Here is a 16,563-nt window from a genome sequence, read left to right as displayed (position 1 = left end):
TTGGGCGTTGACCATTCACAGATCAAGACAAATTCCGCGACAGTTGCTACAAACCAAGTCAATGTCTATCGCCACCACTGACAACACAACACTGGAAATAATTGTGCCTGTGGGAAACATCCAAAAAAGCATCTCAGCCACGAGTAAAACTGGATTAGCCGTACACGGCATTTACAACTCATCCTTCCCATTTTGAGGCTTCTTCGTATCCTCCTCCCTTTCCGAAAGTTCCGGGAGTTTCTGTCCCTTAACAATCTTGAATCGGCCGTCACCTCCCAGCACCTTATCCACTAGGTATTCAATGCCTTCCTTATCTCCCTTATGCCTGAGACAATCGGATATACCACCCACGAACCGCCGACCAACACTTACTCCTCGTCATCCTCGTCAAACTTGCAGAAGCGGAGACGCTTATGAGGGTTGAAAACGACAACATTGGGGAACTGGCTAATGCCAAACATCTCAGCCCAAGCTGCCTCCTTGGACACGTCCAGCCACACCCAACGCAGCTTAGCGCCTCTGAGATGATCGATGGGCTCATACGACCAAACCAGGAAATTTTTTCTACCGGTTATGTAGTTGTGAAGTGAATCGTTCCCTGAGCTCAACAAGTCCACCCTCTTCCTCCTTGGACAAAGGCCCACCGTCCTTCAAATAGATAACACAGTGACCCTGTAGTGAGCCAAGTCAAATCAAACACTCATAATAACAATACCTCTCCACCGTCAAAACAAACATGTTTGGCGCTCCTCTTAGTGATTTCCGGTATCTCCTGGGCAAGCCACGGTCTAGAAGGCGCCTCAGTCTCACTGCCCGAGCCAGTCCTCGCAGTCTCCTCAAATCCACCTGTGACCATCCAGCTCAACTAACCACACACTATCACAGCACATAGTTACCTCCCCTGGAGAATGTCTCTCTGTGTAGGTTGACCCAATCAGCAATAGGAACATACGACACTTCCCCCTTATACCTACAAGAACAATTCACGCAGTTTCACTGCAATTTTAATATAGAATTCACTGAAAAATTATATGCGTGCCACAAGATAGTCGCGATCGAATAGAACGAAATGACCATAGTTGGCGGTCTTACGCTTCGGGTTTCTTGCCAGCAGCCTGTTGTAGTAAAATCTTGGGTGCTTTTTTCACACCAAACCGCTTAGCAAGATCTGCCTGTTTTTTCACGTTCACCAAACCAAACTGCATCTCCTTGCGGAATTCATTGCCTAACCACAGCACTTTACCAACCCTCATGAAATACAAGACTTACTGAGCGCCTTGAACATCGGTGGCGGAGAGTCTTTCTCGGTGAAAAGCAAGACCTTGGGCATGGCCGCATCAGTGGTAAGGAAAACGTCAACATCTAAGGTAGGGAAAGATTCACGAACCCATTCATAAGGTATTAATACGTACTAGCAGGGTCCAGCTTTTTGATGAGTTCTGTTGGCAAGTACCTCAACACGGCCTTCTTCACATCGTGGACTTCCATTTTGCCTTCATATATGAACTGTGGGATAGGATTCCGGGGATAAATGACCAACTGAAAGCAGTTGAAAATAGCCAACTCAACTGGAGTTGTAAGTAGTCACCTTGGGACAATCCTTGATGTTATTTTGCTCGCACAAGGCATGGTTTTCGTCGCAATCTACGGCTCCGATTTTTACCATACCTGAGCACCGCGATACTGTAGGAGATTATCCTGCTTAAAGTTAGCTACGCTTGGTCTGTTGGGCAACTTCGTTAATCTTGTTGAAGTCTTTGACAGGGGTATTGTCGTCATAGAAGAAGACGGCACTGATCTGCCAGTCTCTATGGCGCTCGATAACGGAGCCGAACGATTGGGGGGTCAGCTGAAACCATAGGAAGTCGTGTTGAGCAATGTCGAACGAACTAAGACCCCGCTGAACGTAAGATATGCATATGCACTCACCTTGACAACATCATGTTTACTGGGGTCGACCTCCACCTTGGCATCGACTGCAAGTAGCACTGAAGCTGCCACCAACGCGCTTAAACGCATCAATGACGGTAACATGATCAAATTGAAAACAACGGGACTTGTGGATAATCAATGATCCTTTGGACAACAGCACTTATTTGTCCAAACGAGTTTTCGCGACATGTGTACATAACACCCCGTAAGGGTTCTCTCTGGTGATGCAACGTGTGAGAGGCGAAAGCCGCCATGGTTGACCGCTTGATACTTCGTGTCAGAAAGACGGTCATGGGGCTTCCTTTCTGCGTGTTTTTGGACATCATTTGCGTGTCGAGCTGTCCATAGTAAGCCCTAGATGGTTTGCGACAACAAGCTGATGGCCGATTGTCAGGTTGACTTTCCTGACATCTTCCTGCCCATTCGAGGGTGTAGCTTCCGTTCGACATATAAAAGTCTACATCTTGTCGGAGCCATGGAGCGAAGAGTCATCACTGATGTCACAGGATGTCGAATGACTCATTGCGCGCGCGCCCTCGTAATCGATATTGCCCCTGTGAAAGATGGTATATATACCTTGCGGTAGGATGTTTCTGCTTCGTAAGCCTTGCAGTAAGCTGTGTCACCAGGCGACCAGCGACAGGCGCTCTTTCTGGAGTGGTGACCAGTGAAAGCCCAAATGCTGCCGCTACTGTTGCTGCTTAGTACTACTCACCAGAGCCTAGTGGATCGTGGGGTTCCACGAGTAGTGCAGGGGTTCACCTCAGCCCTAACAGGAGATCGGTTTTTGGCAACTTATTTCAACCCAAGCCACGGGAGGATAAGACAGGACTCCACGGTTGAAAGCCCTTTGCCACGTTCATTCAGGCTATGCAGTGTAGTACGCGGGGATGGCACTGGTGCCACTTGCAGGTACTACGCAATACCATTGAGAATAAGTACACTGTGTTGGCTAATAACGCTAAGCTGACACGTATAGATTGTGAACAGGTTCGACTTGGATCTCTGGTCGGCAGGTTAGGAAGGATGATGGTTTTCAGACGTCATTCCAAGGAAGCGTCACAAGCGCTGCTTATCGATCTTGATAGGAATGCACTCTCTAAGATGTGCGTGGTAGTGTGAAACTCGTCAACTTATAGGTTGTCAAGATTTTTCCACATGCTCCCGAGGAAGAGGATTTGAAATCACTCTTGAAATCTATCGTCCAAGCCATTCCTATGGACCGGGTCTCAGAGTCCTTAATGGCTACACCTTTTAAAGGCCTATTTCGCGTTTAGTGAGATCAACTTCGCAAAGCAAGCGAGCATACTCTACAAAGATATTCCTTAGTAAGATCAATTTGGCCAGTGCACTCGATAGAAAGCTCCTTTCTAGGCCTTTAAAAGGTGTAGCTAAGAAGTTGTATCCAATCCTATACCACCCCTTTGTTAAATCGTCAGATACACTGGCGATCGGGTTCCATTCAATATCATTCACCGTCTCTGCCAGAAGCCTCTCGACAGGAGATACCCTAGGGAGCCTGCACATGACTCAAGTCTATATGGAAACGTCGGCTGAGCGGCTCGTCACAGTTCAAGGGACGGCCATTGAGATGATGATGACCTGAAGGGCTTTCATAGGCGGCAACGCTGTGTTGAGTACATGGTTGAAGATCGGTCTGATTACGTACTCTTACGATTGCGACCAGATGTCGTCACATTGCTGATTACTACCGTGCCAAGTGATGGCCACTGGATGCCAGTTCGGGTAATAGCAAGGCCAGGCTCGTCGTATGGTTGTACGCGGATTAGACGTTCCTTGAGGGATGAGTAATCCCTGGTATATAATAATATAGACTCCCATCACATTAGATATTGCAATAGATTATATCATATTGTATTATAATGATATCATGGATAGTAATGATATAACTACAGATGATTGGAAGTTCACCTCGTGTGGAGTAGAAGAGGTTCCTCCTGGTTCCTTTTAGTGGGATAATTCGGCGTACTTGAAATGTTGTGGAAAGTTGTTTTCCTTGTAAGTAGTGTTATGACTTGTGGTTTGCTTTGATGCGCTGATTTCCAGTCTAGTTTTCATTCATCCTGTCTCCATCTGCGCACATGACTAGTCTTCGCCTTGTCACGTCCAAGGCGCTCGAGGTGCCCACTCTCAAGGTTCAGATCGCAGCTAAGCTGGCTAACATGCCTCTTACCTGTGAGAACTCTGGAAGCGCCAAGGTGGGTATGGCTCCTGCGATGTGGCGGAAATGTGGTATTATATTCTTTTCACCCATAGCTCTCCCTGCAGGTTTTGGAGCTTTTCAACCCCAGCACTGCTAGCGTCCCCACTGCCCGGTACACTGGCCCGGTCCTGCGCTACATCAGCCGTCTCCATACCGACCAAAGCGGCACTTGCGATCAAAAGTCTATCATCGGCAAGTCCGCGTTGATTGATTCTTGGCTGGACTTCGCTGAGCTCGAGCTGAGCCCTGTTGAGGGTGGCCTTAGTATGCTTGAGGACCACCTCAGGACTCATACATACCTTTCTGGCGATCTACTCAGTATTGCTGACGCGTCGGTCGTGACCACATTGGTGGCTGGCCTTGCTTCTGAAGCTGACCTGTAAGTGTGGAACAAGACTTCTCTCTGTGATGGCTTATGGTGTCCCTTCAGGAAGGACTATCCCAACGTCTTGCGGTACATCCGAACGTGTTTGGGCAACCCTGCCGTAGCTGATGTCCTCTCTCGCTACTCTGCGAAGTTCCCCGTCCCTGAGGTCACCCCGTTCGTGCCCGGTAAGGAGGAAGTTGAGTCCACGGACTCCGAGGTGAGTAAGGTCGCCGATCAGGTGGTTTAAATCAGTGTTGAAGTATATGTGATCGCTTCCCTCAGCTGAGCTCAGCAGTTTCCTTACTTTTGTAGATGTTCACCATGAATTCGAGTAGAAGTGTTCGGAAACCAACAAGAAATTCGCAAAATTTCCTCAGTAGTTTCATATTGTCATCTACACATGCAGTTGACTATGTGCATATTTTCCCACGCTGGCTCAAATTTTCTAATCAAGTCGAACACTCCATATTCCTAGCTGCACTAGAAATGACGGATTCTCAGGGTTGCTTGGGCGCTCATTTCATCAACCATCGGCTTGAGGTCAACATGTTCAGGCGACCAAGGTAGAGTCGGAGAAACCCGAAAAGGACCAGCCGATCAAGAAGCGCGCAGGTGACCGACAGAACGCCAAGGTCAGCCATACGGAGGTAGGACCTTGGCACTTCGTATGGGTTATTATTGCCATTCAGCTCTCCATGCCTTCTCCCGAGTCTGTGTCTACCAATACTGTGAGCCCTATTCCTGAGGGCAGCGAGCCCCCGATCCATCCCTATTCGACCTGCGTTGGAGGTACGCGCATATGTTGGTTATTTCATCTTAGCAGTTGTACTCTGTCAGGTCGAACTCGTGTGAAGGACATCCTTCTGAGGACTGATGGCGGTGCCGGTCTCATCGGGAAGACTGTACCAGCAGCAGCATGAGGATTACCTTGTCTGCATATTCACTGCGTTTTAGGTCAGCGTGTGCGGCTGGGTAAGAACCAAGCGAAGCCAGGGCAGCGGTTTTGCCTTTGTAGAGATCTCTGATGGCTCATGCTTACAGGGGTTGCAGTTGGTCCTGGACAGTAGCTGCCCTGATTTCGAAGGTAGGCCGTCTCTTTGTCCGTTACCGTGGCTAGATCGTTGCTCTGGCAAGGTACTATTGCACAGATCGCCACCGGTGCCTCCATACAGGCAATTGGCGCTTTGGTTGCAAGCCCTGCTAAAGGCCAAGCTGTTGAGGTTAGCGTTCGTGAGAAGGGCAAAATTAAGGTGAGTCGTAACCGCGCTAGTTTGGCTTTGCTGTTAAACTTGTGTAGTTCATAGTGTTGTTGCCTGGACCTTCCTTGTTCAGGTCATTGGAGGAGTTGAGTCGGCCGCGTATCCTCTTGCTAAGAAGCAGCACAGTAGAGAGTTCCTCCGTGAGATCGCCCATCTCAGACCCAGGACCAACCTTATTGGTGCTGTCGCTCGTGTGAGGTGAGTGACCTCTGACGTCTGCGGCATGCTTGGGTTATGTCCTCCCCGTAGATCGTCCTTGAGTGGTGCTGTTCATGCCTTCTTTATGAGCCGCGACTTCAAGTATGTCCATACTCCCCTTATTACAAGTGCTGATTGCGAAGGTGCTGGTGAAATGTTCCAGGTAGGGACATACTGGTCTTGTGCTCTGGGGATGGTTCGTTCAGGTGACATCGTTGTTGCAGAAGGCTGAAGGTGCTCATCAGGACGTCAAGATTGACTCCAACACCGGCCGTTTTGAGTGAGTTCTATTTGTCTTTTCTACAGTGGAGATCGCTTCCCCGCGATGTTCAGCTACAAGCAAGACTTCTTTGGTCGTCCTACGTATCTTACAGTGTCTGGTCAGCTGAATGTTGAGAACTACGCTTGTGCGTTGTCGGATGTGTATACCTTTGGTCCTTGCTTCCGTGCTGAGAACTCACATACTTCCCGGCATTTGGCTGAGTTCTGGATGATCGAGCCCGAGCTGTGCTTTGCTGATATCCACGATAACATGAAGTGTGCTGAGGAGTTCATCCAGCACTGCGCTCGCCATGTTTTGGGTAATATTTATAGAATATCTTAACTTTAATGATAACGATATAAATTGGGAGCTGATGCGAAATTACGAAGCTGGTGATTGAGTCGTCGACCTAGTTGGTGGGGTTAGTGGACTTAACACGTGAGGAAGGTGTCTCGAAATCCATAGATTTAAAGCTGATATCATCTCGTCCCGAACACAGCGGAGCGAAGTGTTTCACGATGTTCATCATTTGTGGATATTTTTATTGTCAGCTCATTGCCGAGAGGACATAGCGTTCTTTGACAAGTTCATCGAGAAAGGCCTTATCAAGCGTCTTGAGAACCTGATCGCTGAGCCCTTCGCCAGAGTCAGCTACACTGAAGCCATCGATAAGCTTTTGAAGGCTCAGAAGAACGGCAAGGTGGGACATTCGCAAGTTGCACTCGTCGGCGAGTCGGTCGTTTCAGGCTAAGTTCGAGAACACCAACATCTACTGGGGTTTCGATCTGGACTCTGAGCACGAGAGGTGTGTGAGGTTGACAGAGTTGGGTTGGGTATGGCTAGATTAGGTACCTCACAGAGAAGATCTATAAGAAGCCAGTTATTGTATATAACTATCCTGCTGCTATTAAAGCATTCTATATGCGAGCTAATGAAGCTGATGAGGATGAATCCAAGCAGACTGTGGCTGCTATGGACATCCTTGCTCCTCTAGTGGGCGAGGTAAGGTTGACGGTGATTTACTATTATCTTATTATTCCAATGTGACAGGTATGCGGCGGCTCTGTTCGTGAGGAGCGCCTTGACGTTTTGGATAAGAAGCTATCTGATCTCAACATGGACGTTGAGGACTACTGGTGGTACCGCGATCTCAGGTGCGTACCGGTTAACTTTTCGAGTTGCCTGGAGGCTAGTGTCTCTTCACCTCAGACGTTTTGGGAGTGTTCCTCATGCCGGCTTCGGCATAGGGTTTGAGCGCCTGATCATGATGATGACCGGAGTTGAGAACATAAGGGATGTCATCCCCTATCCAAGGTAGGCCTGCCGTCGGTGCTCTTGGCTCGAGTGGAGCCTCTGTATGGCAGATACCCGGGCCGGTGTGAGTTCTAAGTGAGAGATTTGGCTACAGTAGCATTCTGCTGTTACCGTTGGTGTACAACCAGTCGCGTAAAATTGTTTCTACACTGCAAATGGTCGCGATTTACGATTCCTGTACTCTAGCTCGTTCGTGAGGGTTTCACAAGGAGTAATTCCATCTGTTGCGTTGAGTAGCTGTCTACTATGGTGAAGTTATTGTGTGATGTTGTTCCTAATATCGATTATATTGTATTTTATAATAACCACACTATATAAAAACGTATATGGATAACGAATGTTTTGATCTCACTGTTTGCCTGGTGCCGCGGTGGTGATGATAGGCGATTGTCAAGATCTATCCTTGATAATTTTCATACCGGCTTTTGCCGTGCATCTGACAATTATAAATAGTATATTATTGATTGTTGGGACACATTGTCTACTATTCAGTTCGTTAGTCCACGTTTTTACTGTTGGCCATCTTGAGACCAAATATGGTAATATAGTCGACTGGTGTGATAGTGACTATTTTCGTGTGACGATCTTCAGCCCGCGCCTCGTAAAACAGCTCTTAGATCTGAACAGTTCGAGCAGAACATCAACAGGCGAGGCAAAGCCTCTCAGGGAAAGAAGTAGAAACACGTCTCCCCTTTGAATGCACGCATGCACAAAGTTTATTCAGGAAGGACAAGTATCCAGTTGGTCCATGGGTTCTGGGACTGTTCCTATTCGTGGTCGTGGGATCTGCGGTGTTCCAAATTATAGCAGCAGCTCAGCGTGGCGGCTTTTTCTAAGCTATCTCTTATTCCCAGTAGCTAGGGAAGATGGAGTTTTACTTTTTTAGCGGAGTTGTTAGTGGCGGCTGCGGCATCTCGTCTATAATGGGTTGGCTACTATATGTGTTTTTGCTCGGCACTATTGAACAACACGTGGTTTTATAAGCTGTTATAGACTTGGGCTGTTGACGCAATGATGGGAAAAATGTCGTGTTTTAGTTTTCACAGGAGCAAGCGGTCAGTGTAATTTGTATATAGCATCCTTCATGACTGCCGTGGATTCAGCAACGGCAATTCGGGATCATGTCGTGCAGTCCGATAAGGAAGGGCAGAAGGCTTTGCTCCAGAATATGTAACTATTCTTGAGAGCCTCTCGCGTGATAAGAATTGTGTAGGTATTGGTATCGAACTCGATGGGCTGAGGAAGAAATTATGATACTAGAGAAAGAAAATTCTGACAATGTAGTGAGCCTTTTACAGTCGATCTAAGCTGCTGATTTGATCTCACTGGCTTACCTTGGTTATTTTTAGAACCTATGTTTGATAGTCTGTCGATGCGATAAGTTGCTTTTTCAGATTCTATGTGCTGATGAAGAAGGGCTCACGAGTCAGCACTACCTGGGGCACACCGCTGTAGCAAATGCTATAGTGGCTTTGCATATGAACCCTTCTAGGGATAGACCTGTTAAGGTAATGAGGATGGGAGAGTACCCCAGCCTTTGGAAGGCTGGTCGTGAAGTTCACGACGTGAACAATGTCAGCGTAACTAGACTCAGACCGATCGTCGCATAAACGATGATTGTATGAGCATCCTCATTTGGTATTGTAGGTGTTGGACATAGGTGGTGGGCTTGGCAGTACGGTAAGGTACATGACAAGTAACTTACCCTATGTGGAAGGTATCAGTATGGACATATTCGACAGCTTTGCTCGTCTCGCTGAAGAGATAGATAGCAAGGAATGCTCCAGTAGTAGGGGAAAAAGTGCTAGTGTTATTCACTGTGATCCTTGCTTGACGACGACCCGTTTCTATAAATAATCACTGAAAGATTTAAAGCATGGTTAATTCATGTATATGAGCTCGAGGTGTGCTCTGTGACGCTGTCTTCAGGTTACTGCGAAGGGAGCAAAGCGAAATACATCACCGCTGATATTTTTAACGCGACTCAGGCCTCTTTAGGAGGGCCATTCGACTTTGCTATCAGCCTTCTATGTTTTGTAATAGACTCAGCATGGTTGAGAACAGCTGGTTTTTCTCAGTGTCATATGGACGATAAAAGAAAGCTTTTTGAAAGGGTGAAGGAAATCCTCCGGCCCGTAGGCTTTTGGGTGTTGCAATGTGGTGGTGACGTTATGTTCACATAGGCATCTCCACAAGCAAGCTGTGACTTGTATTTTGAAGATCTGGTCTTAATTCACTCCAATACGGTACAGAAGGAAGGTAAGTCCCACTAGACCTTCTCGATGAAGTGGCGGCGCTCGCTACGTGTTTAGCTGATTCTTGACGGGATTAGACCGCCTGTTGTGTTCAACCCTGTAGCGCGACATAGGTCTCCGGTTCGAATCCCAGGCTCGGGTAATTTTCACGCAAAAAATTGTTTCCGGGAGGTACCAAATGGAGATCTTTATACTTTGCTGGGTGTAGCCATTCGTTTAGCTCTCGATTGGTGCTTGCGTCATGTTCAAACTCTAGTCGTGGAGAAATATTTCGTACGCACGCACGCACACTTACTCGAGTTGTAGTATATAGCTCCGATATTACTTCGTTCGCTCCGCAATAACCCTTGTTGTTGTGTTGACTCATGACTTCTTCTATTTTGTCAGATCGGGAAGCTCTGCGAGATATAGTGGCATGTCCGGCTCTGTGTACGGTCGAGGAGTACCGTGCTGAATTAGAGACAGTTTTTGGAAAAAACAATATCAAATTTCTGGATTCTGAACGGACAACTGCTGGTGATGATCATGGCACTTCACTTGACGGGCTTTTCCATCATAGATTTCAAATGAGATCTACAGAGAAAAGGAATCTTCAGAGAGTTTTTCGACTTCTGTTGGTGTGATCGGACAGTGCTGAAAAGAAATGTTAGTGCTCGCTGGTGCTTCGATTTTATAAGACCCCCCTCCAGGACGGCATAGTTTTGTATGACTATGGTATTCTATAACCTAGCTTACTATAGAAGTTGTACTGATCTGAATCGAGTAATGAGTATCTTACCTTAGAGTGGAAGGAGTTCACGAAGTTACGGTATGCCACTTTCAAGGAGAAAATTCCCAGGCATGTATCGGTCCATGGGGAGGACGCTGTGTGTGCTTATGGGACGTTTTATGGGACTACAGCTGATTTGGTAGTAGGGGTGGGGCTTGTCATTGTAGTCGTAGATGTATATTGATTCGAGAGCTTCCGTGCTGGTGTTAACGGTTTGCGGTATGCGGCAGTGAATTTCTCGGCAAACGAACGATCATTGAAATTCTCAGCCTAACGATGTTGGTGTCAATAGTGATGTGGTCTTTGTGCAGTTCGATCGAGGAGTCATTGGAGGTGTTCGAGGCCTCGTTGCAGTACGTGCGGATTGATATAATAGAATAACTCATTTTTCATAGTTTCCACACGACCATTGGTGAATCGTGTTGATAGAACTCTGTCTCGGCGAATACGGCCATCTTGAGTAGTTTGTTTTGCATTATCCCTTTCCCCACCGATGCGTGTGTTGGACCGGTCATTGCTTCTAGTGGGATTGGCTATGTTGTTTCATGCGGCCTATAGGATGAATGCTCAAGTGGAGCACATTGCTGTGGCAGAATTGAATACGGTAACGTCTGACGTGGCACATGCTCTTCCATTGGATAAAGAGCACTAGCAGGCTTGTAGCAATGGTAGTTGGCGACTTGATCACTGTGAGCTCTCCGTTATTGTTATTCTGTCCTCGCTCTTATGATTTCGAGAAGCGTTTATGAGACCCAACAGGATGGCACGGTTGATCTGACTAAAATAATGGAGTTTCACCCGTTTTACGTGAGTGGCGTAAAACTCGGTGAAAAACGCGACATTCGCGATATGCAGTAGTCGTGGAATATATTTTTCACTAGTATTTTTCATGTCACGGGTAAACCTCCACTGACTACTGCTCCGCTGGGTTGGTCTCAAGCTCATTGAGGAGGCCATCGGGATGCTGTATATCGTAACATATGCTCGGCCTTTCAGGAGATGCCCGCATCGGCAGTTGAGGAGAATACCATGGGAACAGCATTCATGGTCGCAGTAAGTGCTCTCAATGGTTTTTCATTCAAACCGGCCGATTCGTCCTAAGGTGATTCTGGAGAGTGCCATCGGAGCGGCTATAGCGTTTATGGCGGTCATAGGAGATTTCAAGCCCATCAGATTGGCTGATCAGAAAACTCACATGTAAGTTATACGGCACGTAATAACTTGGAGTTTAACCCTTTGCATGTGAAGTGGCGTAAAACTCGGTGAAAACGCGATATTCGCGGCCAGTATGTTTATCATAGTGTTTTTCACTAGGGTGAAAGTACATTGTATGGCAATTCATCCTGTATAGGTCTTGGGACTCTCAGAGTGCACGTCCATCGTTTTTACTCTACAAGAAGGACTCAGCAGCTCGGTGGCTACTACAAAATGCGGTGAAGGAATCAATAGAAAATGGGAGAATATGTCCTCCTCCTCCTTTTGCCTGAGTTGAGATACTTTCCCTCAATACTGTGATAAGAGTTAGGTTGGGAAATGCAATAACAATATCCTTTTGTGCGATCGGGACAGGAGCAAGGAATGTTCGGCCTACCGCATAGTTCCATCGCCGATTCAGCTTCTATTTACAGAACTCATGGAAAATGATTCTCATTTTTCCGCCCTAATGTATGTAGTTTTCTAATTTACCAAATTTCTCGTAGTTTTCCCTTTGTTTTCGAACAGTTCGTGTTGTGTGTGCGGTTGTTCTCTCTGGTCTGTGTCGTTGGAGCACACTGTGCTTTGAAAAGGAATCGACTTCATCGTGGTGGAGAATTCAAACAAGATAGTCGTAGTGGAAAAGTGGCGAATTTAGGATGTTCGGGAAATTTTCCCGTCAGGTTTTACACGATTTTTTCGCAGACATCATTGCGTGTATATAAAACACGCGTGGGCCTGTATGACCAATGGCCCCAGGGCAATTCCACACAGTTCCCGACGCATCGTTGGAGTAAGGGATTCGCATACGAGTGAACACATGAGGTTATGTATGTAAAAGGTGTATATGCACTATATATTATATTATAAATAATATATAGTGCATATACACCTTTTTCATAATGGCGATATATATAATTTGTATACTACGATATACCATCGCATTAGGGTGGTGATGGAGTCTTTCCTATACCGTTGTTAACAGAGCAGGGATTGGCCACTGTCCCTCAGCTGGGTTGATAAATGTCTCGTGCGGTATCACAGAGTGAGGGAGACAAGTTAGTGAAGAAGAATGCGTCCGAGGGTTGTAAATCTACAATGGATGCCATATCGGTCTTCACCTTCTTCTGGTCGCAACTTATGCTACTCCAATGTGTCAAGCTTTTCTTTATCTTCAAAAGTGAGTACCACTCGATCACACATAAGTATATCGTTAGTTCAGGCTCACGCACAGTGGAGAACGCGATTCCCCTTGTCGCACTTGGCAGTGTTGACTTCCTAGCCTTGGTCAAACCTCACTGTCGTTACGTGACGATGGGCTCTCTCTTGGTTGGCTTCATCGTTATATTCCTCACTGGTCACTACAGTAACCACATTTTCATCGATATTGCCCTCGGATTATGCGTAAGGCCCCCTGGTCGAGCTGTGGGTAAAGATATTCTCTTCAAGGTATTCCTCACGTACAAGAGAGATCGTTCAGAATGGGTTAACAGGACGACCTGGGCCATGCGAGCCACGGTTATCGCTCTCTACGTCGTCACTGGAATCGATAAAATGAACGACGGTTGGGCGAGCCACGAGTATAGCTGTTGTGTAAGCCTTATAACACCTCGGCCAAGTCGTCATTATCTTGTTTTTTTAGATACTCATGTTCGCTGGTTTTGTCGGCCTCCCTGTGTTCAAGTTGTGGGTCCCATCCTGGGCCCCTTGGGATCTCATGCCTCACGTCGCTGTAATCATCGAGATGGCCCTGCCCATCGCTCTTATCCTCGGCGCCGCTAAGGGTGAGCCCTTCACTACTGTGTGTTTGTCTTATCGGCTCATAGGTAACTATTTGTGGTTCCGATTTGTGTGTTTCTGGGGTGCCCTCTTCCACTGTGTTCTTGCTGAACCCCTGTCTCCTATGAGCGTATATCCCTTCACAATGGCTATGGCCCCCATGTACACTTTCGTAAGTCATCTCGAGCTCCTATAGGCCCTATCGATCTCCTCCTTAGGTCCTACCAGAACAAGCGGCTCTTGTTGCTGACAAGATTGTCAACTGGTTGAATGTACAACCAGTGCTTCGTTGGGGCAGTTTTTTGGGGATATTCTTTTCTATCGTGGGTGTTTGGCCTCAGTTCATGGCTCCCGAGTTGAACGGCGCGATGCCTTTCGAGTAAGCTCGTAGACTCTCGCATGAAAGAGTGGGTAGCATCCGATGATGAGGTACCCTCCGTATGGCCTATGGGCGTTTGCAGCTGTATGGAGTCTCTACTCGTGTGTGTATTTCCTCTGTGTCACGATCTGGCCTACGCTCCAGAGTGATATTCCAGTTGAGAGAGTGTACGCCAGAGGCAGTCTCCTTGGGAGCCTCCCGTGGATCTTTATCTGCTGCCTTGCTGGTGAGCTTTGAGCCTTTCGCCGTCCTCGTGTTTCCACTTTCTTTCAGCATGTCCGTATCTCGGCATTCGCAACTACCCCGCGTTGGCGATGTTCTCGAATCTTCGCACTGAGGGCGGGCAGCCCAACTCGTTCGTGTTTGGTGATGACTTTGATTTCCTAGGCTATCAAAGGGACTACGTGACGGTAGGGTGGAATTTCATATCAAATTGAATGTCCCGTTATTAGGTGCATAGCAGCAACATTGCCAGCATTGAGTGGTTACAGGTGGATCTTGGGCAGCTATTTACCAACGAGACTAAGAGATTTCTTCACGAGTACAATATTTCTAGTGAGTTCTGGATCGCCCCACCTGCCAAGGGTTGGCCTTATCCTCCTACAAGGTGACGGCCATATGAACTGTATTGGTTGTATGCCATTTTCCTCCAGGGACTTCGTACCGTACTCTGTCCCATTCGTCGAGCTACGTCGTCGTGTCGCTGAGATCGAGGACTTCCCTAGGAGTGCTTATATTAACTATACTCGTACAAAAGCTCCTCCCCAGCTGTAAGGTTCCCTTCAATTCGCCGTGTTTTCGGCTATGCTATTCTCTAGGCGTCTCGGTAAGGTTTGGGATCTCCTCGGAGTTTCTCATCCCATGGCTCACTTGGACCATCCTGTCAGCCGGGATTTTATCTACAATATTTCTGTTCGTGGTACTGAAGACTTTAAGGACTTGGAAACGCCTCTAACCTCAATGGTGAGTTATTTTTTTCGCATTGAACGTATTTCAACTCAATTCAGGAAAATCGTTTCGTACGGTTCCGTACTTTTGATCTCTCATACAGTCCTTGTCGTCATTGAGAGCCCGCAATGCTCGTAAGCAGTGGGAGAATGAGATCTCGTTTAGGACTCCTATTGCACAATCTAGTTTTAGTGATATTAGTTGGTTTCTATCCACGTACCGAACGAAGCTCATTTTGTGTTAGTGAGTTGAAGGGGTTTCCTCCTTAGTTCTAGGAGGATATGTTCCGCCGGTTTTTACAACGGCTGGTGAAGGTAGACGTGAAGCATCGTAGACGCGCATCGTACGCGCATAAATTGGAGTTCCAAGTGGGCAAGCATAGAGGAGGTAACCACTACTGGGCTGCGGGGGGGGGGGGAATTCATTGAAGATGCTCACATGGTTAGGAACAGTTTATTCACGCGGTTTCTCATGTGAGTGTCATCATCACATAAGGAACGTTTTCACTATAGTTGTCAAGCCCGAACGTTAGTTCTCAAAACTGGACGAGTCCTTGCTACTGGGATATCCTCTTCTTGCAAAATCTGCGGTTTCTAAGCTGATGGGAATAAGACTTTTAACTTCTGGATAAGTTCATAATATTTCTCATTGTTACTCTGAGGAATACCTGGTGGGCTGACAGGAAATGTGGTGGTTTGTTCGTCTCAGGGGAGAATATGAAAGTCCCGCACAAGGTCCCGAAGCACCCACTGTTGGACACAGATCAGAACATGAATGAGATCGTCACTTATGCGGACTTGAAGTTGCGGTGGAACTATGTTGGAGATGTTCGACGCAATAGGATGAATATGAGGAGGAAATGGAAGTCCTTTCCGAATAGGCATCCTAAGCGGGAGGTTACTACAGCATTTGTCCAACACGATCGGATGCCTTTCATGTAGTGCATGGGCAATGTTCCAGCTGCTGTATCGTGGGGGTTCACGCTTAGGGGCCTTGCTCAAAGGGGCCCATAGATGCGATCGGAGGCCTCACACGCTAGTCTTATCCTGGGCCCTCGAGAATCATGAATCTGGGCACTGCTTAATGTTACTTTTCATGCAAGCCCAACTCAGTCCTTTTGGAACAAGATACATTGATGCTAGTCTGACTAGGGCGTTTCTCGATGTTGGACTCGAAAAATTCAAACACACTGAATCTTCGAAAAAGTGCACACGAAGACTCCGGAATTACGTGGATTTCAGTACGGAACCCCCGAAAGATCCTCCCCCTGGAATCAAGCTGGACCTTGATAACGCCTTTGTGGTATTCCTATCTGGCAAGTGGCTGCAGCATAAGGCCACCATTGGAGACATAATCCAAACTGAGCGGATCAAAAGGAAGCAGGCCGGCGACCAGGTCAGTCGGAACTCGTCGGCGTCATCGCTTCAGCAGACCGTGCATGTGTTCCCTTGGAGCTGCATATTTCTTTGAGATCAATTCTCCCATGCAGTAGCGATATATGAGCCTTTTAATCAGTAGATAGTCAGCGGGTCGCTGAAGTCGCACGTGGAGGTCGATACGAGAATATTGTTGGTATTCAGATAGTGTTTGGCTCTGTCTTATTGGTTGGTACCAAAGACTGGACCCTTATGGGCAAGCCAGTGATTCCCTATGCTAAGGTTCACTGTACGATAGAACAGCAGA

General features: G+C 47.2%; 5 protein-coding genes across 5 annotated transcripts in view; 4 read left to right on the top strand and 1 right to left on the bottom strand.

Annotated features, from left to right (window-relative positions):
- Positions 1-135: 135 nt before the first annotated feature.
- Pmar_PMAR000060 (heat shock protein DnaJ, putative) lies at positions 136-2,044 on the bottom strand. The gene is made up of 11 exons (XM_002781633.1): positions 1,930-2,044; positions 1,717-1,849; positions 1,589-1,668; positions 1,413-1,539; positions 1,270-1,362; positions 1,093-1,225; positions 897-970; positions 716-846; positions 569-672; positions 373-519; positions 136-325 (listed from the first exon to the last, which is right to left on the bottom strand). Exons 1-11 carry the CDS (start codon positions 2,032-2,034, stop codon positions 172-174), a joined length of 1,281 nt encoding a protein of 426 aa, XP_002781679.1. The 5' UTR covers positions 2,035-2,044; the 3' UTR covers positions 136-171.
- Positions 2,045-3,999: 1,955 nt separating this feature from the next.
- Positions 4,000-7,744, top strand: Pmar_PMAR000059 (asparaginyl-tRNA synthetase, putative). The gene is made up of 18 exons (XM_002781632.1): positions 4,000-4,151; positions 4,222-4,535; positions 4,587-4,740; positions 5,078-5,170; positions 5,213-5,312; positions 5,361-5,425; positions 5,478-5,607; positions 5,658-5,773; positions 5,856-5,980; positions 6,032-6,143; positions 6,187-6,260; positions 6,314-6,561; positions 6,794-6,942; positions 6,989-7,047; positions 7,091-7,244; positions 7,293-7,396; positions 7,452-7,556; positions 7,607-7,744. Exons 1-18 carry the CDS (start codon positions 4,035-4,037, stop codon positions 7,629-7,631), a joined length of 2,244 nt encoding a protein of 747 aa, XP_002781678.1. The 5' UTR covers positions 4,000-4,034; the 3' UTR covers positions 7,632-7,744.
- Positions 7,745-8,147: 403 nt separating this feature from the next.
- On the top strand, positions 8,148-8,392 carry Pmar_PMAR000058 (stress associated endoplasmic reticulum protein, putative; the record flags this gene model as incomplete). Its single annotated transcript, XM_002781631.1, has 2 exons — positions 8,148-8,230; positions 8,281-8,392. Coding segments are annotated over 2 exons (195 nt in total), but the record flags the coding sequence as incomplete, so codon positions are not given.
- Positions 8,393-8,640: 248 nt separating this feature from the next.
- Positions 8,641-9,829, top strand: Pmar_PMAR000057 (hypothetical protein; the record flags this gene model as incomplete). The annotated part of the gene is made up of 7 exons (XM_002781630.1): positions 8,641-8,726; positions 8,770-8,836; positions 8,951-9,064; positions 9,204-9,342; positions 9,486-9,592; positions 9,635-9,691; positions 9,740-9,829. The coding sequence occupies 7 exons, from the start codon at positions 8,641-8,643 to the stop codon at positions 9,827-9,829; spliced, it is 660 nt and encodes a 219-aa protein (XP_002781676.1).
- A 2,951-nt stretch (positions 9,830-12,780) lies between these two features.
- Pmar_PMAR000056 (hypothetical protein) overlaps positions 12,781-16,563 on the top strand; it is a gene marked incomplete at its 3' end in the record, with an annotated part of 5,921 nt that continues 2,138 nt past the window's right edge. Inside the window, exons 1-15 of the mRNA XM_002781629.1 lie at positions 12,781-12,954; positions 12,997-13,178; positions 13,224-13,367; positions 13,417-13,558; positions 13,601-13,725; positions 13,772-13,932; positions 13,983-14,158; positions 14,206-14,342; positions 14,385-14,539; positions 14,586-14,702; positions 14,751-14,895; positions 15,195-15,267; positions 15,589-15,688; positions 16,122-16,275; positions 16,461-16,545. Of these exons, the coding sequence (XP_002781675.1) occupies positions 12,798-12,954; positions 12,997-13,178; positions 13,224-13,367; positions 13,417-13,558; positions 13,601-13,725; positions 13,772-13,932; positions 13,983-14,158; positions 14,206-14,342; positions 14,385-14,539; positions 14,586-14,702; positions 14,751-14,895; positions 15,195-15,267; positions 15,589-15,688; positions 16,122-16,275; positions 16,461-16,545 (2,053 nt within the window). The 5' untranslated portion in view covers positions 12,781-12,797. The remainder of the gene's footprint in view (positions 12,955-12,996; positions 13,179-13,223; positions 13,368-13,416; positions 13,559-13,600; positions 13,726-13,771; positions 13,933-13,982; positions 14,159-14,205; positions 14,343-14,384; positions 14,540-14,585; positions 14,703-14,750; positions 14,896-15,194; positions 15,268-15,588; positions 15,689-16,121; positions 16,276-16,460; positions 16,546-16,563) is intronic.

Source organism: Perkinsus marinus, assembly GCF_000006405.1.
Source record: "Perkinsus marinus ATCC 50983 genomic scaffold scf_1104296941728, whole genome shotgun sequence".
NCBI classification, from domain to species: Eukaryota; Perkinsozoa; order Perkinsida; family Perkinsidae; genus Perkinsus; species Perkinsus marinus.
This window is presented reverse-complemented; position numbering and strand designations above follow the sequence as displayed.